The sequence below is a fragment of the Miniopterus natalensis genome, chromosome 7 (assembly GCF_054644295.1).
Source record: "Miniopterus natalensis isolate mMinNat1 chromosome 7, mMinNat1.hap1, whole genome shotgun sequence".
Taxonomy (NCBI): Eukaryota; Metazoa; Chordata; class Mammalia; order Chiroptera; family Miniopteridae; genus Miniopterus; species Miniopterus natalensis.
This window is the reverse complement of record NC_142087.1, coordinates 2,107,126-2,129,145: the sequence shown is the minus strand read 5'-3', so window position 1 is coordinate 2,129,145 and position 22,020 is coordinate 2,107,126. Positions and strand designations below refer to the sequence as shown.

The 22,020-nt window shown below is 46.9% G+C and overlaps 1 protein-coding gene across 1 annotated transcript; it reads right to left on the bottom strand.

Moving 5' to 3' along the window:
• Positions 1–2,587: 2,587 nt before the first annotated feature.
• On the bottom strand, positions 2,588–21,687 carry MCM2 (minichromosome maintenance complex component 2). The gene is made up of 16 exons (XM_016197328.2): positions 21,612–21,687; positions 20,474–20,706; positions 17,068–17,243; positions 16,700–16,957; positions 15,522–15,741; positions 15,019–15,226; positions 13,189–13,323; positions 12,710–12,901; positions 10,977–11,070; positions 9,786–10,036; positions 9,546–9,672; positions 8,839–8,951; positions 7,645–7,890; positions 6,486–6,668; positions 6,087–6,242; positions 2,588–5,623 (listed from the first exon to the last, which is right to left on the bottom strand). Exons 1-16 carry the CDS (start codon positions 21,615–21,617, stop codon positions 5,513–5,515), a joined length of 2,709 nt encoding a protein of 902 aa, XP_016052814.1. The 5' UTR covers positions 21,618–21,687; the 3' UTR covers positions 2,588–5,512.
• Between the last annotated feature and the right edge of the window lie 333 nt (positions 21,688–22,020).

Sequence of the window (22,020 nt, the reverse complement as noted above, 5' to 3'; positions counted from 1 at the left end):
CTTTTTGCATCTACAATAACATACCTTTGGAATGTCAAAGTAAGTTCCTTTTCTGGACCCCCTCAAAGCAGTCACAGAATCAGAGCAGAGACCACAAAACCCCTCATTGTTATTGTTATCATGTTAATTGTTGACTGTTAACTATCCTGGACCGACCTGTGTAAAAAAAAAGTGTCCATCATTTTACTTTTTAACCAATCCCAGAGGTTGTGTGTCTCCCTTCCATCCCCCATCACCCCATGCTTTGCTTTCTCCTGCCTTCCTAATCCCCTAATCTATCACCAAGGGATTTCATGTAACACACTTACATCTCTCTCTCATTTTTAAAAAAATGTTTTTATTGATTTTTTAGAGAGAGGAAGGGGGAGGGAGAGTGAAACATCGATCAGTTGCCTCCTGCACATGCGCCCCGGCGGGGAATGGAGCTGGTGCCAGGGAGGACAGGACGCTCAACCAACTGAGCCACACTAGCTAGGGCTATGTCTCCTCTTTTGACTGTAATGTATAAAATACGGTGCAGAACTGCCATTTTCTGGAGGATTTTCTCAATCTGTTGAGATTTTGCTTCCTGGAAATTGTCAACAGTTTGGCTCAAATAAACTCACAAAAATTCTCTATAGGTTTGAATGTTTCTTACACTGACAAACTCATAAAAATCTCTACAGGTCGGAACATTTCTTATGTTGACAGGAGAAATAGGAATTTGGATAGCGGGTGATAGAGTGGAAATGGGTCTTAATCAAAGGAAAGAACGTGAGCAAAAGGTAGTTCAGTATGATAGTACTTGCCATATCAAATTTAGGAGATAGTTTAATGATTAGGATGAGGCAGAAGACAAGGTTAAAAAGATAGCTGACTTACTAGCTGAAATTTTTACTGAATTTTTGGTTAATGCAAACAAAGTAGTAGGCCCTTATATTATAAATGAAGCAGTGAAACACAAGGGAAAAGTGACAAGTCTAAGAACATAATGAAAAGCAGTACATAAAATTAGAAATTTTAGGTTAAGATATTCTTAATTCATAGGACTACATCATTTCATTTAGCCTGCGGTCAATGTAAACCTCACAGTCCATTTTATTCAACAGACAATGTGTGTTCTAGAAAGGAAGGTGAGGACCTGGTCATGAAGGATCTTGAAGGTCATGATGAACAGTTTAGACTTTATTCTCCGGAAATTCATTTCTTATATCAGAATCATAGCACGGTTAGGGCTATATTTTAGACAATTCTGAGGGCAACAGGGAGTAAGGACTAGTGATAGAAGAAAGCGCAAAACAGCCAGTGGAGAGATTGCTGCAGGAGGCCCAGTGGCAGATGGTGGATGTCTGACTTAGGGCTAGCACAGCAGATTTGAGAAGCCACCCCAGAGACAGCCCGAATATGAGTGAGAATGACTGAATTGAGTCCTGTTGACTGTGGGTTTTGGTGCTATTCTCTATCCAAATACAAATTAGAAAAGGCCTAGTTTATAAGTTTACACAAAAAGCTGACAAATAGGAAATGACTACAAAGCGTAAAGCAATTTTGGGCTTAAAATGAGGACAGTGTCCAGAACAAGGAAATTAATGGTCCTGCTATTCTGAACTGTTTGATCTTTCTCAACATTATGTTTTTACAGGAACCCTTTTTTGTTTGTTTAATGAAGGACCAAGTCACAAAGGAGAAATCCAGGAAGATATAAAAAACAACTGTTAAAGCTGGGAGTATCTGGCTTGAAAAAGAGACAGCTAGGGTGCATCTAGACCCATCATTTATCTCCTTTCCTCTGTTGCAATGAAGGAAGCAGCTCTTCTTTATCACAGCCAGTTTCCTCCACTTGCACGCATCATTGCATTATTTGTCTCCTTTGCAAGAACTTCCATTTAAAAATATCTCTTTCCTGACAGTGTGTCTCTCTCTCTTCTGTGCCATTCTCATTAGGTATAAACATAACCTGGAATCTCTCACCTTAAAAAGAAAAAGCCTTGGGTCTGTTGACCACTGAGATATTTTTGGTTAAACTAGAGATAACATCTAGGCTCAGTTGTTTCAGCACCAGGCCCAGAAAAGCAGCAAAACCAGATGAAGAGACACCAGGGCTGACATCTGGACCAGATGCACTGACCAATGACGCCCTACCCTAGCGCTGACCAATCAGTAGAGATCATAACCCTGACCCTATAGGCTCATTTTGATGCATCAGCATATTAAAAAACACATCTGGAAAGCTGATGAATATTCTATTGAGATCCTACCCTTAGACCTCCCCTAAAATTCCCACCTTTATAAAACAGATAAAAACCCTTAAGAAAAAGGACCCAGTACATGTTTGCTCTCTGCTCCCTCTAGTACACCTACCTTTTCCCTCCTTTCCTAGGGTGCTTTTCTTTGCTTTCTTACTCCAAGGGCCCTTCTTTTGCCTCAGTAACTTGTTTCCTGAGTCCATGCAGCTCAGCTGGCTCACTTCTTCTGCCTCTGTGACTTTCTTTCTAAAGTGCCAAGGCAGCCACATCTAAGTTTGACTATTCCTCACATTACACCAAAGGGCCAAGGCAGGTCAGTCTGAGCTCACTCCTATTGCTATGCTTTTGCCTCTTTTTAAAAAAAAAAAATATATCTCTCTTGATTTCAGAGCGAGAAAGTGAGAGGGAGACAGAAACATCAATGATGAGAGATCACTGATAGGCTGCCTCCTGCACGCCCCCTACTGGGGATCAAGCCCTCAACCCCAGCATGTGCCCCAACCAGGAATCAAACTGCGATCTCCTGGATCATAGATCAATGGTCAACCACTGAGCCACGCCGGCCAGGCCCTCTTCTATCATAAGCCCTTCCTTTGCTTTACTGTCCCCAGCTTTAATAAACATACTCTCAAAACCACCTGGACTCGCAAAACCACCTGAAATCTTTCCTGTGCAACATCAAGAACCAAGAGCCCACAAAGCCGCTAACATAGGGACACTCCTACGTTGGGAGCCCTTCCAGACTTTATGTATCTCTTCATCTGGCTGTTCATATGTATTCTTTAATATGTCCTTTGAAGTAAATCAATAATAGTAAGTAAACTGTTTCCCTGGGTTATGTGAGCCTTTATAGCAAATTATGAAACTGGAGGAGGGGGTCATGGGAACCTCTAATATGTAGCCAAATCTGATAGATGTTGTGGGTGACCTGGAGGCCCACGACTTGTGACTTGCGTCTGAAATGGGTGCCACCCTGTGGGACTGAATCCTTAACTTATGGGGTCTGTGCTGACTCCTGGTAGTGTCAGACCTGAGTTAAACTGTAGAACACTTGGTCTGTGACTGTAGAATTGTTTGCTTGCTCTGGAAAATCCACACAGCCGTCAGAATTGTTCTGTGCACAGAAGAGTTTTCCTTTCGGCCTACAAGCCCAGCATGGTCTAGTTCCACCCAACCCTGATGTCACCTCTTGCTCTGCCTCAGCCACAGCTACTCTTTCCTTGAGGTTGGCTCCTTCCTAGTCTTCCTCATGAAGATTCCACCTTCACAAGGGTGACTTCCTCAGTCATTCCTCCAATTCGGTTCCATAGTACTGGATTGTTTCCTCAGTCTTCCTTCCCTTTACTGACTAGTCTACCTCAGCCCCCAGCTGGGCAGAGACCATGCCTGACTTGTTCCCCTCAGGGCCTGGGGCTTATTAGGCTCTCAAGGATTTGTGGAACTGATTGAATCCGACACACTCATCAAATATCTGCATGGCTTTCATAGGAAGGGCTCATCTTGGAAGGTTCCAGAAGGGAAAACTTGGATGAGAGAAATCTTGCAAGCAGACATTTCCACTGCATCTCAGGTAAAAACAAACAAACAAACAACTTATTAAAAATTGCAGGTATTTGCCCATCCACAGAGCAGCTGACCAGAGCTTGGCATTTATAGGTATAGGCTGGATGGCTATGCTGACAAAAAAGAGGCCACATACTAAATCTGACAAGTTCAGGGGAGGCCTGCATGGCAGGTTTTCCAAACTCAGAGACCTAACGTAACCACATAGGATCGTCTGAAATTACAACTCCCTAACTAAAAGCAAGTCATGGTGGGTAGCCATGTCCTAGGCCTATATCTGCCTTGACAAAGGTTTATCTTTACCTTAACTGAGCCTATTTTTTTGCACCTGTGGTAACATATCTTTGGAATGTCTTCCATCAGAGCACCCAACCAGGAGCCCCTCGTTATCTTGTTGCCCAAATACCATCTGTATGTGCTGTAAGTGTTAACTATCCCATACCCACCAATATAGAAGTATTTGTCTCCTCATTTTACTTGTTATCCAATCTCAGAGATGTCCTGGCTTTGCTTTTTCCTGCCTCCCTAACCTACCAATGAATTTCATATAACCTTCCTTAGGCCTCCTCCTTTGACTGTAATGTATAAACTGTAAAGCTGCCATTCTCCAGAGCATTTTCTCAATTTGCTGCAATTTTGTTTCCTAGCAATTATCAGTTTGGTTCAAATAAACTCATAAAAATTCTCTATAGGTTTAGACATTTCTTAGTCAACAGTGTTGTTCCAATCAGAAACAGGGTCAGGCTACCTCCAGTCCCTCCTGGTACACAAATCTGTTCTATGGTTCCCATGGATTCCACAGAGGGATCATACAGAGAGCAACTGCCAACTGAATTCCCTAGGGAGAGCCACAGTTTTGGCTTTCTTCACATCCACAAACAAAACAGCTCTTCTAGCCTCATCTACCTCCTTCAGAACACCAAAGGCAGAAGATAGAAAGGGCCTTCAAGGGAAGTTAGGAAAGCTGCACTATTTTAAGGCAGAATGGAGACCAACAGATAATAATATTTAGATTTTATTAAAAATTTAAACCACAAAAACATAAATGAATGTACAATGAGAAAATGGGGAAATGATTAGGTAGGAGAAAAAACACAGCAAGTGTTAGTGGTATGAGCGGTAGTCTTCATTACCATATCAACCCCTCCGACTCTTCCTCCAGCAGGAAACCAAGCTGTGTCATTACAGAGGGGTTGCACTCTTTTCTGCCCACACGATTTCTCCACTCATAGAGGCCTAGATCTACCTGCAGGACAGAGTTCAGAAAAACACTACCAATACCTTGAACTTGCTCTTTAGCCAATGTGGCCCAAGTAGCCAGGACATAGAACTCAAGCCAAGAAGGCAACAGTTTTCCTAACATCCTTATATGCTCAATCATCTAAAATGCTGTGGGTATCTTGAACACACTAGATTCGATCCAGAATGAAGTGGAGGCGGATCTGTAAATGGTGGGTTACCAAGCAGTTGAAAAAGAAACACTGGCAAAGCATCCCCACCCAAGATGGTGAGAGAAGCAGAGAGGGAGCCTAAGAAATAAATAGCAACATTCCCAGCCACAACCCAAACCCAGCAGACTGGGGAAAGCCAGATGGTTCAGCTGCCAGCCCTGGCCCCAGCACACTCTGTGCCCCCTGGCGTTTGGGTTTTGCATCCCTGAAGCATGGAGGGAAATGGGCACTAAAACTGCTTCCCAGCCAGAATGGAGAAGCTGCTGTGGAGGCTCAGAACTGCTGTAGGATTATCTTCTGCTTCAGGTCATGGCTGAACTTGTTCATCCGAAAGAGCTCACTATCGTAAAAGGCAGAGAGGTTGTGGATGTTGATCTGACGGGCCTAAGAGGAGGAAAGGTCAAGTGAGCTGTGGGAATGGATTCCAGAATGCTCAAGTCCACATAGCCTTGGGTTCAGTTCGCTTTCTTAGGCCCATTCACTGCAGGCTGGGCAGGGCTCCCATATCCATTATGGGGAAAATCAACCAGGGCAGAGGCTGGCTGTGTCAGGGTGTGGAGTTAGACACAGGCTTCCCATCTTAGCTCTGTCAACTGCCTGTGAACTTAGGAGAGCTACTCAGGTGCTCTGTGATGTCTTCTCTGTAGGATGGGATGACAGTAACAAGACTTACCTCTTTTGGCTGCTGTCAAGATTATAATGTGCTCTGCCATTATAAACACCCGATAAACGGCTTTCATCTAAGGTCCACCCACTCGCTGACAGAGCAAGGATCTTTTGCCCCCAAAGATGACTGACAGCTCCCCAGGTAGCTAACCCTGCCCTCCCCTCCCATCTGTACCCATACCTTGTCAACCAAGTCTTTCTCAGGCACTTCAATAGTGTCCTGCTGGGCCCCAAAGCGGTTGCGTTGATATGTCACCTGCTCTGCCACCAACTGCTTCAGTATGAAGAGCAACAGCTCATTGTTATCACGCCGGAATGAAAGGTAGCGGGCAAAGGTCTGCATGAGAGAAGAGCAAAAATCACCATCCTTCCCTACCAAGACACTCAGACACTGAAGGATGTGGTCATCCCACTCCTGCCATCCTCCCTTCACCACCAGCAAGAGAAGCCAGATCAGGGAGCTTCTGCTGCCAGGCAGCACTGCAAGCCCAGTGGCCAGTGTCTCGAGATGGCCATGTATAGCCTCCTGTGCTAAGCTGACCCTTAGCTCCAAAGGAACCCTGCCTCAGCTCACACCCACCTTTCGCATGCTGCGCATGACACTGAACTTCTGCGTGTCAATGAAGCTCTCCAGCATCACACGGATAGCCATGTTGACATCATCCTCTATCACGTAGTCCCGCAGGTGGATGCGTGCGTGGGCCTCTGCCATGCGGATCATGGACTCGATGTGTCGCACCGTGATGGGGATGCTGCCTGTTGCCTGGAGTGAACAGCATTAGATCTTCTTAGGCAGAAGAGAAGCAAGGAAATGATAGTGGCAGTGCTGACAGCCCAAACTCAGAGGGCACATCTAACCACCCTATAGAAGAAGTGCTCACCAGAGTCACCAGGTTAGCTCACACTTTCTGTTCTTCCTTGAAGTGTGGTAGTGCCAATGGAGCCCTATGCTATGGCCTGCCACCATCAGCCTACACATTCTGCTCCCAGCAGTTCATTTATAGGCATCCCAGAGTCTGTTGTACTTGTGGCCAGCTATCCTTGTTAGCCATGTACTAAGCAGAGAAAATAAGCTGTTGCTTCTATGAAAACTAAGTTGAATGCTCTGAGCAGACTTGAAGTTAAAAGGTTAAAAGAAAAAGTTGTCTTGATTAGGTGGGTGAGAAGGACCAATCTACAAGAATTCTGCATTAAATGCTTGCAAGCTGCCTTTAAATCTTCATCCCACCATGAAAGGACTGAAACAAATTCAGAGCACCTGTTCATTTGGGTGAGATTTATGCAAAGTCGACATGGAACTTAAACAGTGGCCATCGAAAGACCTTGGTCCTATACTCACAGAGACAAATGAACACACATGTAAATGCCATCTAAAACAAAACACTTCTGCCCAGCCGGGCATGGCTCAGCAGTTGAGCGTTGACCTAGGATCCAGGTGATCGGGGTTTGATTCCCGGTCAGGGCACATGCCCGGGTTGCGGGCTCAATCAATGACTCTCTCATCATTGATGTTTCTCTCTCTCCCCCTCTCCTTTCCTCTCTCTGAAATCAATAAAAAGATATATTAAAAAAAAGTAAAACAAAACACTTCATGTATGAGATATGTAAGTTTCTTTTGTAAGACCTTCCTGATTTAGTACTTTTTGGATTAACTGATCACAAGAATGAGAAAGCTGCTGCCTATTTCCTGCCCTGCCCAACCCCACCCTGCCCAGCCCTCTGGCTCCCAGGGCCCGCACCATGGATTCTTTCCTCAGGTCGCTGTACATCTTGGCCACCTTGTCCTGGTCCATCTGATTGAGCTTCGGGTGGACCTTCTCCTTGGCATAGATGATATACTTCTTTAGGACGTCCTGCGGCAGGGGCTCCACACCATATGTGTTGGGCATGGTGGGCTCTGGGCTGCTACCCAGCCTCTCCTCCTCCTTGTTGCTAGGGTGGTGTCTGATGTGGCTGCCGACCACGAAACGGGCCAGCATCTCATCCTAAGACAAGATGGAAGAGGGCAGGTTGCAGAGGGAGTCTCCTGGCCTGGCTGGGAGGAAGTCAGCTAGCTGGAAGAAATACAGGCTGATGTGCTTCAAAAGAATGTTCTCTCAACACTTATATACCAAGCCTACTATGTGTCAGGCAGCTCCAGGTACCCGGGTCCATTGGTAAATGTGACCGAGCCCTTATGAAGCTAACCTCCTAGTGAGGGTAGAGAAGACACAGTGTTAAAAATCAGCTACAGAAAGTAACATGTGCTAAGAAGAGAAATAAGGCAATGGGCGAGGGTCTGAGAAGACTCCTCCAGCTAAGGCTGCTAGAATACCTTTGTCATCTGACAATCCTGGAGAACAGCATTCCAGGAAGGAAAAAGAGCAAGTTCGAAGCTCTGGCATCTTTAAGGTGTTGGATAAAGTGAAGGAAGGAAGGAGAAGAGATGAGTGCAGAGATCTCGTAGGGCAGCCACAGCAAGGATGGGTTCCCTGATAGTTACAGAGAAAGCTGTTAGCAGGTTCTTAAGAAGGAAAGGCATGAGCTGATTTATGCTTTCAAGACAGCCTGGCGTCTAACTAGTGGTCTAAATGGGCGTGAGAGCGGAAGCCAGGAGACTAACCACCAGACACCACAGCACTTCGGTCAGACCAAGAGAAGCTGGAACTCAGGTTATAGCAGGGAAGCAGCAAGTGAACTCAGGCGGTGGGACCAATAGAATGTGGTGGTAGAGTATGGACTGTGTTGACTGTGTTGGGTGGATGGCTGGGAAGGGGGGACAGTAAAGGAAAAGAGAAATCAAGGATGGTTTTTGCACATGAGGACCAGAGTGGACAACACACCATGGACCATGTGGTGCCTCCTTTCCTTATGCCTGGCACAACATAGGCCTGAAACCTCACTAGAGGTTCCCAGAACTTACTGCAGGGAACCTGGGACATGGGGTTGTGTACCTGGACTGGGTCCACTGTGTCCCTCACCACACACAGGATGTCGAAGCGGGAAATGATAGGCTCCGTGAGGTCCACGTTTTCTGAGAAGGTCAGGGAGGGGTCATAGCGGCCCCCTGTAACACAAAGAAACCGATCAGGGATCATGTTCCCACAGATCCTCTCTTCTCAAACCATAGCAAGTTCTCTCAACCCCAAGGTGCTTCGGTGACAGAAGGGAAGAGAACTTTAGCAGAGGAACTGGAAGAGGGTGGAGATTCAGCACCTGATGAATGGGACGTACTTCAGACAAGAGGTGATACAGCGCTTTCCCTGAGCAATGGCCCGAAAGGCTCGAGACAGAAAGCATTCCGGTCTCCCAGCAGGAACAGCCAACTAGACAGGCAAGGGTGCCTGGGCTCTAAGCACTTGCTGGCTGGGGTTAACAACCGACTCCAGCCACGTTTAGACATGACCTAGATTCTCCTCTCAGGTCTTCCGAGAAGAATGGCCATGGGTGGTTGAGAACAAGGCTCAACAAAAACCCAGGGGTACCCTTTCCTACTTTGGCAGGACACACAGGAAAGAACTGCCTCTTGTTGCATAATTCCTAACTCAGATCTGCGACTGCATGAGGGGCTCTATGGGTTCGATTCCCAAAGGCAGGGTCTCTCTGGGTCTTGTCCCCTTTAGCAAGCCCTGAGTCCCGCCAGCTATCGTGTCTGGTGTACCTATGGGGTTGGCAGCGGCAATGACAGTGCAGCGAGCCTGCAGGGAGGTGACGATGCCAGCCTTCGAGATGGAGATACTCTGCTGTTCCATGGCTTCATGAATGCTGGTTCTGTCCTGGTCATTCATCTGCAAGAGTCAAATGCATGATTCTCCCCAACACGCTGCATTAACACTTGTCCCCCACTGAGGGCAAAGTCAACACACCCTAAATCCCATCACCTACAAGGCCCAGGACCTACCTTGTCAAATTCATCGATGAGACATACTCCTCGGTCAGCCAGAACCAGGGCTCCAGCTTCTAAGGTCCACTCCCGGCTGACAGGGTGCCGCTGGACATATGCCGTGAGGCCCACAGCTGAAGCCCCCTGGCCGGTGGTGAAGATGGCACGGCTAGACACTTTCTCAATGTATTTGAGGAACTGAGACTTGGCTGTGCCAGGATCTCCACACAAGAGCACATTGATGTCGCCTCGCACCTTGTGCTTGCCCCCTGGAGGCAAGGATGGGAGGAGAGGGAGTGGAGTCACAAGGGAGGTGAGCGGTACAGGGCTTATCTCCAATTTCTCAACCTATTATGAATGGCAAAGGAATATTCTCTCCAGAAAGGGACGCAATACCCTAGGACCAGCAATCCCACTTCTGAGCACTGAATCCAGAAAAATGGGTGCACAGGAGATGTGCACAAATATGTTCTTTGTAAATGTAAAAGACTGGAAGCAATTTAAATGTTCTCCAATTAGGAGGATAACCAAATACATTACGCTTTGTGAACCATGACACAGAAACTTAAAAGGATGAACTTGCTCAGTACGCACTAATATCAAAAGATACCAAAGATGTGTTACTTGAGTGAGAAAAAGTATGGTGGATACTTTACACAGTCACTTATATACACATACAGGAACTGTGAAGAGAAACATGCATTTTTGTGTGTGAAATGGTGTGTTTTCTAAGTACATGTGTTAAGTCTATGAGCAGCTACACAAAGGTATGGGAATGCACACAACACAATGACCAGCAGAGTTGACCTACAGGGAAGGGACTAGGATTAAAAAGGGTGATGTTCAACAGTGACTTTGGCTTTTCTGTGACTTCTAACAATTGAAGAAAATGTAACATAAATACAATTGATGTATTAAAAAATACATCATATAAAAAATTGATGTATTATTTTTAAGTTAAAGCAACTTTTTAAAAAAGTTTTAAAAAATAAGAGTGAAGCAAAGAAAAGAGTTTGTGCATCACAAAGGAAGGCAGTGGTAGAAAGCTAGGGACAACTGATGCTCAAGATGCCATGCCACAGGCTATGTTCTCCCTACAATGACCAAGCCTCACATGGTCTGGCCACCTCTTAACAAGCTTTAAATAGACCTACCTTGTTCGACATGTAGAATCTAGCTCCTACTAAATTCCCTGCAGAGGCTGCTCACCTGGGTTTTTGGGCTCCCCTCCAAACAGAGCCAGCGCCAGGCCTCTCTTGATGTCTTCATGTCCGTAGATGGAGGGAGCAATACTGGCAAAAATCTGAGGAAGGAAGGAATAGAGCTATGGAAACAGGACCTCTGCTCTTGAGTGTGGGCAGATAACCGTCCTGTTCCAGTCTCAGGGGGTGGGGAAGTCTCCATCCCCAAAGCACCCACTCTACAGCAGCTTCAATTCCACCAGGTCTTGGCATTAAGCCCTGCCCTACAACTAGGGGCCTTGTCATTAGTTGGCTCTTTCTGAGAATCACAGAACTCTTAACACTTAAAAGAACTTTGGTCAGACCCCTTTATCCATCCTAGTTCAGAAAGAACTACCCCAAGGTTGCAGACCAAAAGCAAAAAGGAGATAAAAGTCAAGTTCTAATAGCAGGAAGACACCTCACATGGGCTCTCTGGCTGGCCCGAGCCTCAGTTTCCTCAAATGGAAAAGAGATAACACTACCCAATTCACAGGTGTTTGTGGGCTCTATCCAAGTGAGGCGTTAAGTGTCTGGCTCCTGGCCGGGCTGTGATGGAGAAATATAACACAAAGCCAGGTCTGGCATGGAAACAACACAAGTGTCCTTCAATGAGTGAATGAATGAAGATGTGGTACATATATGTAATGGAATACTAGTCAGCCATATGAAAGGATGAAATACTGCCATTTGTGACAACATAGGTAGATCTTGAGAATATCATGCTAAGCAAAGTAAGTGAGAAAAAGTGAAAAATATAGGATTTCACTCATGTGGGATATAAAACACAAAGCAACAAATGAACAAACAAAACAATCAAATAAAACTCAATGACATATACAACCACATGGTGGTTACCAGCGGGGGGTTAAGGGGGGGGTTGAAGAGGGTAAAGAAGGTCATATATGGTGATGGAAGGAGACTAAACTTTGAGTGATAAGCACACAATGCAATATACAGGCGATGTACTGAAAAATAAACACAGAGCACTGGGAGACACAGCCACCAGGAATTCAGGTCATTTCAACTGGTGAGTCACTGAAACAGTCTCCATTTGTGTGTGTGTGTGTGTGTGTGTGTGTGTGTGAGAGAGAGAGAGAGAGAGAGAGAGAGGACACATAACTGCTGAATGTTAAAGATGAAACTAGAGACATTGGAGACATCTTGCTGATAGGAGTCAGCTTCCACCTGTGGCATGTTTGTGCCTTCACTATTCTCAACCTTTCCATCCTCTGCAAGGCACTGCATCCTCACAGGTCAGATTGAGCGGCTTGGTAAGCACCAGGCCCCGGGAATGGGCCTCTGATGGCAAATTAGCACTGGAAGTGCTGAGGGAGACACACCCACAGTGCTGGATCCAACTGTCTTGCCTCTGCGACCAGCCAAGAGAAGAGTTACTCTTTCTGGCTTCCCTGGAAGCATGAAGATAAGGGAAACCCTGTCCTAACTGGGTGAGGACACAAGCTTGGGCTAATTCCTGATGCCAACATTTATGCTTTCCCCCTGGAGTGTGGGGAACCCCATCAAGACAAGTTTACGGAGCTGCCACTGGGAGTAAAATAAGGGAACCTCAGTTTCCAATACCTGGGAATTAAGATTGAAGTTTTAGGGCAGCTTAGAGTAATAGCCAAGGCTTGGGCAGTGAGCCCTGGGCACCCACAATGCCCCCAGGAGCCCCAGGATTCCTCGTAAAGCACGGTACCCTGGGAGACTTCAACTTGCCTTCTCCCCAATCTGCTGGTCCTTGGAGAGGCTGGTGATCATCTTCACATCTTCATCGGTCAGTTCCCCCACAGCAACCTTATTATCCTTCTTGGCCACGTGGTTGGCTAAGATAACCGTGGCAAAAACGGGGAAGCCATTGGCAGTGTTGAGGGAGCCGTCGTAGTTGTTGTGGTAGATGCCAGTAAGCTCCTAGGGAAAGGGGAGACGGTTAGGGGGGCCAGCCCTACCTCCATGCTTGGCTTCATCCAGTGGCTTTTCCTTCAAGTCTTCCATGCTACAGACATCAAGATGACAAACTCAACAAAACCAAAGCACAACTAATCCTCAACCCAGTGTTCCAGATAACCAGTCCAAGGGTCATTCAAGAACTCAGCCTACTCCCTAGCTGCCATTGACCCCTCCCTGGCCCACCACAAATGCTCACACCAATCTCCTTAGCAACTCAGTTCCCTCCTAGCCCACTCATGGCCACGTACTATCTCATCTCCTGGCTTGCAGCTGTCCACCAGATCGGCGAGTAGAATAGCGTCCTTGGAGCGGGGTAGCCGACCAGCCGCTACTTTGCCAGGACTTTCTTGAATGCGGATGCGCTGATAGTTCTGATAGATGGTCTGTGAGGGACAAACAAACAGTCATGGGACCTGTCCCTGTGAGGCAGATTTTGTACTCCTCCAAACACTAAATTATGTCACCTACCTTGAGACCTTAGCACCATAAGGGAGAGTAGGCAGTGTTGTTATTTCCATCTACTGACCAGGAAACAAAGAGCCAAAGACAGCAGGCAATGAGCCCACTGTGACCAGCACATCACTGGAAGGTCCCTGCACAGAAACCACCCCGCTGGATGCCTTCTGACTCCTGGATGGTCAAGCACCTATTACATGCCAGAGCTGAGCCCTTGTGTGTATGGATCCAGGCTGCCTAGATTCAGATTCTGGCTTTGTGGTTTACACTGTGTGATCCTGGGCAGGTGACTGCCCCTCTGTGCCTTCTCTACAGAATGAAGATTCTAATACTGCCAAATACAACCTCCCAGTGAAGGTTAAATCTAGTCATACATACAAAACACTTAAACCAATGCCTAAGTAACCAATTACATATAGAGTGGGCTCTAATTATCAAATATCACGTGCCAACATTGTGCCGTGCAATTTAATGTCCCTTATTTCACTTACTATATAAGAAGACCATGTAATACAACAGTTTAAAGGGTATGCTCTGAGTCAAAAAGTCAGACTTCTAATCCTTTGAGTTACACTTCCAGCTAGGAAGTATAACTCAGGCAATTTCTTCATTGGTAAAACAGGGTAATAATACCTGTCTCATAGGGTATGATAAAGGCTACATATGTTTCACCTGGCACCTAGAAAGTACTCTAGAAATGTTTATAATTATAATTAATAATTATTAATCCTCTACTAGTTACTGTCTCAAGTTCCCTAGAAACAGAGCCTCAAGCTCTGCTCCTATGCAAGAGACTTTTGTAAAGGTGCAATCTGTAAATAAGGGAAGCTAGACAGGGCAGAGAAGCCTGGACAGAGGCATGGGCTCAGGCAAAGTCTTGTCTCACAGATATCTCTCACCAGGCAAGGTGTACTTGAACTCTTAAACAGGTCAGTTTTGGGCTGTGGGCTATCACAAGCGCAACTTCCTAGGCATTTTCTGGCAAAGTGGCTATGGCTAGGGAACTTCTCAGAAGTGTAGAGCAGTACAGGTTAGCAGCCAACACTTAAGGCAGCAAGGCACAAGGAGATCTGTGCATCCACTGCAGGTACCGTGATGTTACAGATGAAGTTGTTTAAAATACAAAGGCATACGTAACATGCCTGGGGCCATAAGGCCCAGAAGCTTTCAGCAGCATCTCTTGAATACAGCACAGTAGTGTCTAAGGTGGTTATAATCCAAGGGCCCCCAACCAAAGACCAGAGAGAAAGACAGAAATGTCAAGAGAAAGTGTCGCTGGGACTGCAGGTGCCCTGCTAAGGGTGCAGCTGGGCAAGAAGTCAGCCCAATTTAGCCAGACCTTCCCATTTTTCACAAGAAGCCATAAACTTTGATGTTTTCAACAAAATCAACTAATTTTTAAATACTGGCTTGAATTTTTGAAAACACCATGTGGGCAAAACTAAACAGGCTGGCCAGACAGATGTGGTTTGCCCTATGGTCTGGCCAGTACACAATGCCCTCTTGCTTCCTTCAGTTGCCCATGCTGATTTTCCAAACTGCCTAAAAGGTCTGGAAGGCCTTACGTACCAGGAACCCCTGAGACAGGGACAGAGAGCAGCCAGTGCTGTGTGCTTACTCACCTCTTCCATGTTGACTTCAAAGGGGCCAGATGACTGGCACTCAGGACAGGAGCCGGGCTTCACCTCCTGGTTCTGGGACTGAGAGAAAGGGCCCAGCACAAAGCTACACTTGTTGCAGTTGTATTTGACCATGCTGAGCTGGGGCAGGACGCCTGTGCAGCTGGTCACCACCCCGCTGGTACGGATTAGCTGGTTCAGGTGCAGTTGCCTGTGGAGATGAGACGGCAAATCAGAGGCCTAGAGCCCGGATGCTTGACCCACACCCTCTGCAGAGGTTAAGGACGGCATGAGAGAGTTCCAACATCAGATCCCAAAAATCTGGGACCTGGCGCCACCAGATCTGTCACACCCCACCCCTGTGCAAGCCAGAACTTACGGCTGAGGGCTCTCCTTGGCTGCAGCCACCACCCACACCACTGCCCCGTCAAAGCTCTCTTGAATGATTCCTGAGCCATAGGGTGCCAAGGATCGGACCCTCGGAAGCCACCCTGTCCTCAGCTCACCTCAGCGAGCGCAGTTCCTCCACCAGAGGCAGGTGGGAGATGCGCACGTGGATGTGGCTGGTGATGCGGTCATACTTGGGGTACATGGCCAGAACGACTTCCAGAGCAGCCTCATCAAAGATCTGTAGCAGCTCTGCTGGCGCCTCTGGCAGGAAGTATGCCAGGACATGCTCCCTGGCTGCCAGGTCCTCATAGTTCACCACCAAGCTCTCACGGTTCTCTAGAGGTGGGAATTAAACTAAGTATCAAGCCAGAGAAAGTGATCTTCGTCTCACTGTGTGCAGAGAGAGCCTGCCCTCTCAAGGTCTTGACTTTGAACTAGAAAGCCCAGCTCTCACTTTTAAGTCCACCTTGCCTTAGCTATGTAACTTAAATTCAGTGACACATCCTGAGCCTCAACTTCCCAATCTGTAAAATGAGGATGTCACATAGAGTATGAAGTCGCTGGAGGAAGTAAATAATATACAGAGTGACTAATATAGCAGGGCTGCAACTTGAAATGCCTGTAAGGGCCAGGAAGGAAACCAAGGAATAAACTGTGTTAAATGTAAACATAGGAAGTGGAGGGGACAGCAGAAAACAAAGAATTGCATGCTTCCTTTTAAAATAGTTCTGTCCCACAGAACTATGCCGCTACTTTATGATCAAAGTAATAATCCAGATTTTTATATAAACCTTGCCAAAATTTTTTTTAAATCCTCACCCAAGGATATGTTCATTGATTTGAGAGGGGCTGGAGTGAGAGAAAGAAACAAACATTGGTAAGTTGCCTCCTGTATATGCCCCGACGAGGGATCAAACCTGCAAAGTAGGTATGTGCCCTAACTGGGAATTGAACCAGCAATATTTTTGGAGTACTGGACACCACTCCAACCAAGCCACCCAGCCAACGCAAACCTGACAAATTTTAAACATGTTAAAATACACTTCTGTGGTAGCGATGTGCTCCCTGTCCTGTCCTAGTGCAGACTTGCAATACTTTTTGTATTTGTCTGAAAGATGGACATCGTGGGCACCAAATCCTAGCTCTTGTCCAGCAACAGGCAAGTTATTTAAAGTTCCCTGCACTCCGTGTCTCTATTTAATGTGTTGTTACAGGGCCAAAGTGATAATTTTCTGCAGGATAGTTTTGCAAGGTGGACCGTGGTGAGCAGAGGCCGTGAGTACAGAATCCAAACCTTTGCACATGTCACTGATGCGCTCCTTGAAGACATTGTGGCCATGGCTGTCCACGTGGGTGCGCAGGAAGTTCTTGAAGCGATGGTGGATCTCTAGCCGGGGGCCTGCCATGCTCACCCACTCGCGCACAGAGTGGCCCTTAAGGTCCTCCAGGTTCTCAATGCTCTCAATCATCTCGTCCTCTTCACCGTCTTCCATGGCCCGCTCCACATGGCGGCGCTTGCGGGTGGGGCGATCCTCCTCCTCCTCATCACTGTCTGAGGACGACAGGGACATCCTGGAATGAAGTCTTCCCTAGCACTCCTTCCCAGCTCTGAGGCTCTGGAAGCAAGGCTAGTCCCCTGGGGGTTATAACATCTCAACCTACCATACAAGAGCCCGCGGCGCATCCGGCCAAGGCCCCGAGCAGCCTCACGGTCGCGCTGCCGCATGACCCGTTCCGCCGCCTCCCTCTGGCTGGCTGTCAGCTCCTCCACGTCCTCATCGTCCAAGGCGAGTCCCTCAGCCTCGTAGGTGTCCAGCTCCGGGATGGCACGGTAATCCCTGAGAGACCCCCCAAATGGACCCTGTTAGTATGAAAAAAAAACCCCAAAAAACAAGAACACCCAAATGCCACCCAGGAACCAGGCTTGTTCCCAGTGGCCCAGGAGCATGGGCCTGGGCAGGCCTGAAGAGTTTTCAGGCCAGAAACACAGAAGGATCAAAAGGATCTCCAATGGATAAACAAAGTGTCTATTCATGCAATGAAATACTAATCAGTCTCCAAAAGGAAGGGAAGTCTGCCGCATACTACAACATGGATGAACCTTGAGGACATTATGCTTAGTGAAATAAGCCAGTCATAAAAAGACAAATAATGTATGATTCAGTTTGGTAAGATGAAAAAATTTTAGAGATGGTGGTGATGGTGACACAACAATGTGGGTGTACTTAATGCCACTGAATTGGACACTTAAAAATGGTTAAGATGAGACATTTTATGTTATGTGTACTTTTCCACAATAAAAAGGGGGAAGGGGCTCCCCAGGCAGCTTTAAGTACCCAATAAGAAAGAGGAATTGGAAGAACCACAAAATCTTCACACAGAAAGGCCTTTCAGAGAGCCAACCCCAGCTTCCCCAAGGAATTCTCCTTCTCAGACAATGCCGCCTCAAACCCCTTCAAGTCCTGGGAAGGTCTTCTATTGACATTAGCCAAACCAGCCTCTCTGATATGCCTGCCCACTGGCTCAAGCCTCTCAGTTTCTTCAAGGCCATCAAGGAGTCATTTTCCACAATGTCATCTATCAGTTATCTGAAGGGGAACGATGCCTTAACAAGGAACCCCTGAAGAGCAAAGTTCTGCACTCCTCCCTGCAATGCTGGGAAGTAAACATCATTGCTCCATGTGGATGTGGAGATCGAGCATTGGGGATGATATCACCTTTGCCAGTGGTTGCTCAGTAGAGTTGGGTGCCAAAATACAGTCTAACTACAAATCGCAAAGTTTGTTCCCTGATGCCACAATGCCTCCCCAAGATAATCCTCTTGAACTCTCCCTTTTGTCAGGTAAGTGGTGATTAGAGCAACTACTACTATTTGGGATTTTCTTCTTGTTGTTTACTCTGTCAAACTACATTTTCAGAACAAGTAATCATATACTGCTGATGCTAGAAACAGAATCCAGATACAGATGTCTGGGATCACGTGTTTCTGAATTCTTAAAGTGTCAGGGAAAAGGTATCTGACTCTTCAAGAATTTTGACTCACATAAACCGTCCTCAGCAAAATTCTAATTAGTTCATAAAAAACTGACACATTGGACTTGATTAAAATTAAAAACTTTTGTGCTTCAAAATATACCATTAAAAAAAGGAAAATGACAAGCCACAAACTGAGAAAATATTTGCAAATATGTATCCAGTATAAAAACTCTTTAAAAAATTCTTACAACTCAAAAAAGTAAATCTGAACACATTTCTTTAAAGATATACAAATATCCAATAATCATGTGAAAAGATGTTCCGTATCATTAAACATCTGAGAAATGTAAAACAAAACCCAAATGAGACACCACCTCACATTAGGATGGCTATTATCAAAAACCAGAAAATAACAGGTGTTGGCAAGAATGTGGAAAAATGGGAACTCTCATACACCATTTGTGGGAATGTGAAATATTGCAGCTGCTTTGGAAAATAGCCTGGGTGTTCCTTCAAAGATTAACCATAGAATTACCATATGATCCAGCAATTCCATCCCTTTGGTATGTGCCCAAGAGAACTGAAAACACATGTTCTCATAAAAACTTCATAGCAGCATTATTCTTAATGCTAAAAAGTGCAAAGAACCCAAATGTCCATCAACTGATCATGGATTTTAAAAAGTGGTCTGTCCATACAATGGAACATTATTCAGCCACATAAAGGAATGAAATACTGACACACACTAGGACACAGATGGACCTTGAAAACCATACAATGTGAAAGAAGCTTGTTGCAAAAGCCAGTCATGTATTACCATCTCATTTATGGGAAATGGCCAAATTTGGAAATCTAAAGAGACAGACTATTGACTGCCTAGGGGTGGGGATGGGAACCAGGATTAACTGTAAACAGGCACAAGGGGTCTTATTGGGATAAACATTCCCAATAAGGAAGTGTTCTAAACTAGACTGTGGTCATGGCTGCCAAATTTAGGAAATTGACTAAAAAACACTGAACTGTATACTTAGAAGGGGTAAATTTTAGAATATATAAATTATAGCTCAGTAAACATGTTTGTTAAAAACCCACAAAAACAAAGTCTAATTAGGCCCAGATAGTCCTCAGATATCTCTATCCAGAGGCCTCTGCAAAGGGCCTCTCCTCTTGTTCTCTGAAAGGAGGTGGAACCAGGCTAGAGGATGAGGGAGGGGTATACTGCCTGAACAACTCCACAGCGCACAAGGACCTGTCCAGGGTTGATTTGTCCCAGACTCCTCGTTCCTTCCAGTTTAGCCTGTACTGCACACCCAGCCTGATTGTCAGTGCTTAAAGCAAAGATGTGAATGGTCCACAGTGCCCTGGACAGTCTGTGGGATGGCTCACAAAGCATTCCCTGTGGACTGTGGGATGGCCTGTACAGTCCTCATACACCAATTTTGGAAACCCGAGTCTCAGGAAAGAAAGTCCCAAAAGGAGACTGTTCATGAGGTTCCTGGGCATTCACATAATTCTATTACTGATGCATCTACCAAATCCCAGTTATAAATATGGGGGTAAGGCAGTAGAAATCTAACTTTGCTTCCCTGCAAAGCTTACTCCACTATCTTAGCATTAAGCCTCAATAACCTTTAATACATGTTTATGTTTACTAAGTGTGAAAGTATCTAACACAGAGTCTGGTGCAGATTAGGCACAATAAATGTTTGCTGACTAGAATCTAAATCCTGGTTCATCAGCCCCCACTCCTGTTTCTTTGAAGTTGCAGAAAAACACTCAGCTGCCTGCTTCCTGTCTTTCCCAGTTGACATCCCTGATATGGTCTACCAGGTTAGAGACCCCTTTTATCCCCTGGGGCACACATCTCATGGAGGTGGTGCTTACCCTGGCCTTAAGTGCAGTCTTAGATACAGCAAGTTACAAGGACCTACACTGTGGCCCCACGAAGCTGTCTGTCTTCCCCCATATCCTGAACCAATATGCTCTCATGCTCTGATTTGTCTGTTTTCCCAGCACCCAAAGCAAGGTCGCTGACACACAATGGGCTCTCTACAAAACTATTTGTTGAGTGCAGGGTCTTGAATGAAAGTACCTCTCCATGCCATCTCCAATGAGTTCCTCTCCATCCTCCTCTTCCTCCTCTAGGGGTGCCTCTGTGCCTAACAGCCCCTCAGACTCATCCTCAAAGGGAGGAAGGTCACGGCCAGGGCTGGAGGTTAGGGCATCTGTGCGCCTGGAGCTTCGCCCAGGGCTGGAAGTGAGAGGATCATTGCTTTGCCGAAGGCGGGCTGGGCTGGAAGCCGTGGTAAAGGATTCAGATGATTCCTGCAAGGGAAGACAGAGAGGGTGAGGGTTGACTTCGCATTCTATAAGGTGGCCTATCCTCCCCACCAGTTATCCTGTCCTCCACACCAAATCCTTTTCAGCCTCAAGACTGCACTTGCTGTTTGTTCCCTCTACACAGAAAGCTCCCCTCTGAGCTGAGCCAATGGCTTCTTAACACATGGGAACCAGCTCAAACATCCCTTCTTCAAACATCTGGTCACTCACAATACCATGTTTTCTCCATGACAATTCACTGAGGAAACCTCGCATGTTCATGTAACTTGTTTATCGTCTATTCCTCCCTGTAAGCAAGCATTCCCACCCACTTGAGCACCCACATTGTGCCAGGCACTGCGATACAAGAGCAACCAAAATATAAGAGGTCCTGATGCTTCCAGACTGGTGGGAGGATCAGACGATAAACAAGACAAAGAGACCAAAAATATTACAATAAGAAGGGCACGAAGCTGCGGGACCTTGTCTGCCTTGGGTTACACCCTGAGCCAGGCACAGAGAGGGGGCCCAACAAGCATGTGCGGAGTGAATGTGTGATAGTGGTCAGGCGGGCTGAGCTCGGCTTCGGGAATCCAACGTCCCCATGCTGGAGCGGGAGAGGCGGCATCACCAGGCGGACTCGAACGGTGCGGGGCACGCTGGCTTTGCAGATCCCGAGAGACATCAGGTACAAACCAGAGCCGAGGGGCCCAGCCTCAGCCGAAGGACCGATCCCCGGCTGGGGGGAGGAGGGGCAGGATATGAGCCCAGCGAGGGCAAGGACTAAGAAATGCGCAGCGACACCACCCCCCAGAGGTGCCCCAGTCGCTGCCCAGCACTGCCCACGCCTCAGACGGTACTGACTTGTGAGCCGCAGAGACCACCCGCAAGCCCCGCACCCGCGAGCTCACCGCCATGTTACCGCCGCGCTCCTCCGCAACTCCAGCAACAACCAGTTTTCGCGCGAAAAGTGGCTCACGTGATCCGTCAGCCCGGGAAGCGTCAGAAGAAACAGGGCGTCATGACGTCGGCGTCACCTTGCGTCGAGCGGGCGCGCAGGGGGCAGGTCGGGGGGAGCCGCGCCCACGACGCCCGGAGGCCCCGCCCACAACGCCAGTGGGGCCGAGCCAATGATGCTGGAGGCGCTGGACCAGCTGAGCTGTGCGTGGCCGGCTTCCCGCCGCCGCCGCCGCTCTCAGCGGTTTGGGAGCTGAAGTTGCGGGTGCGGGCAACGAGGACCCGCCCCAGCTGCTCGCTGCGTGACCAAGCCGTTTTATAGATGAGGCAACTGAAATTCACAGCTTTGTTTCCGGAGGTCTT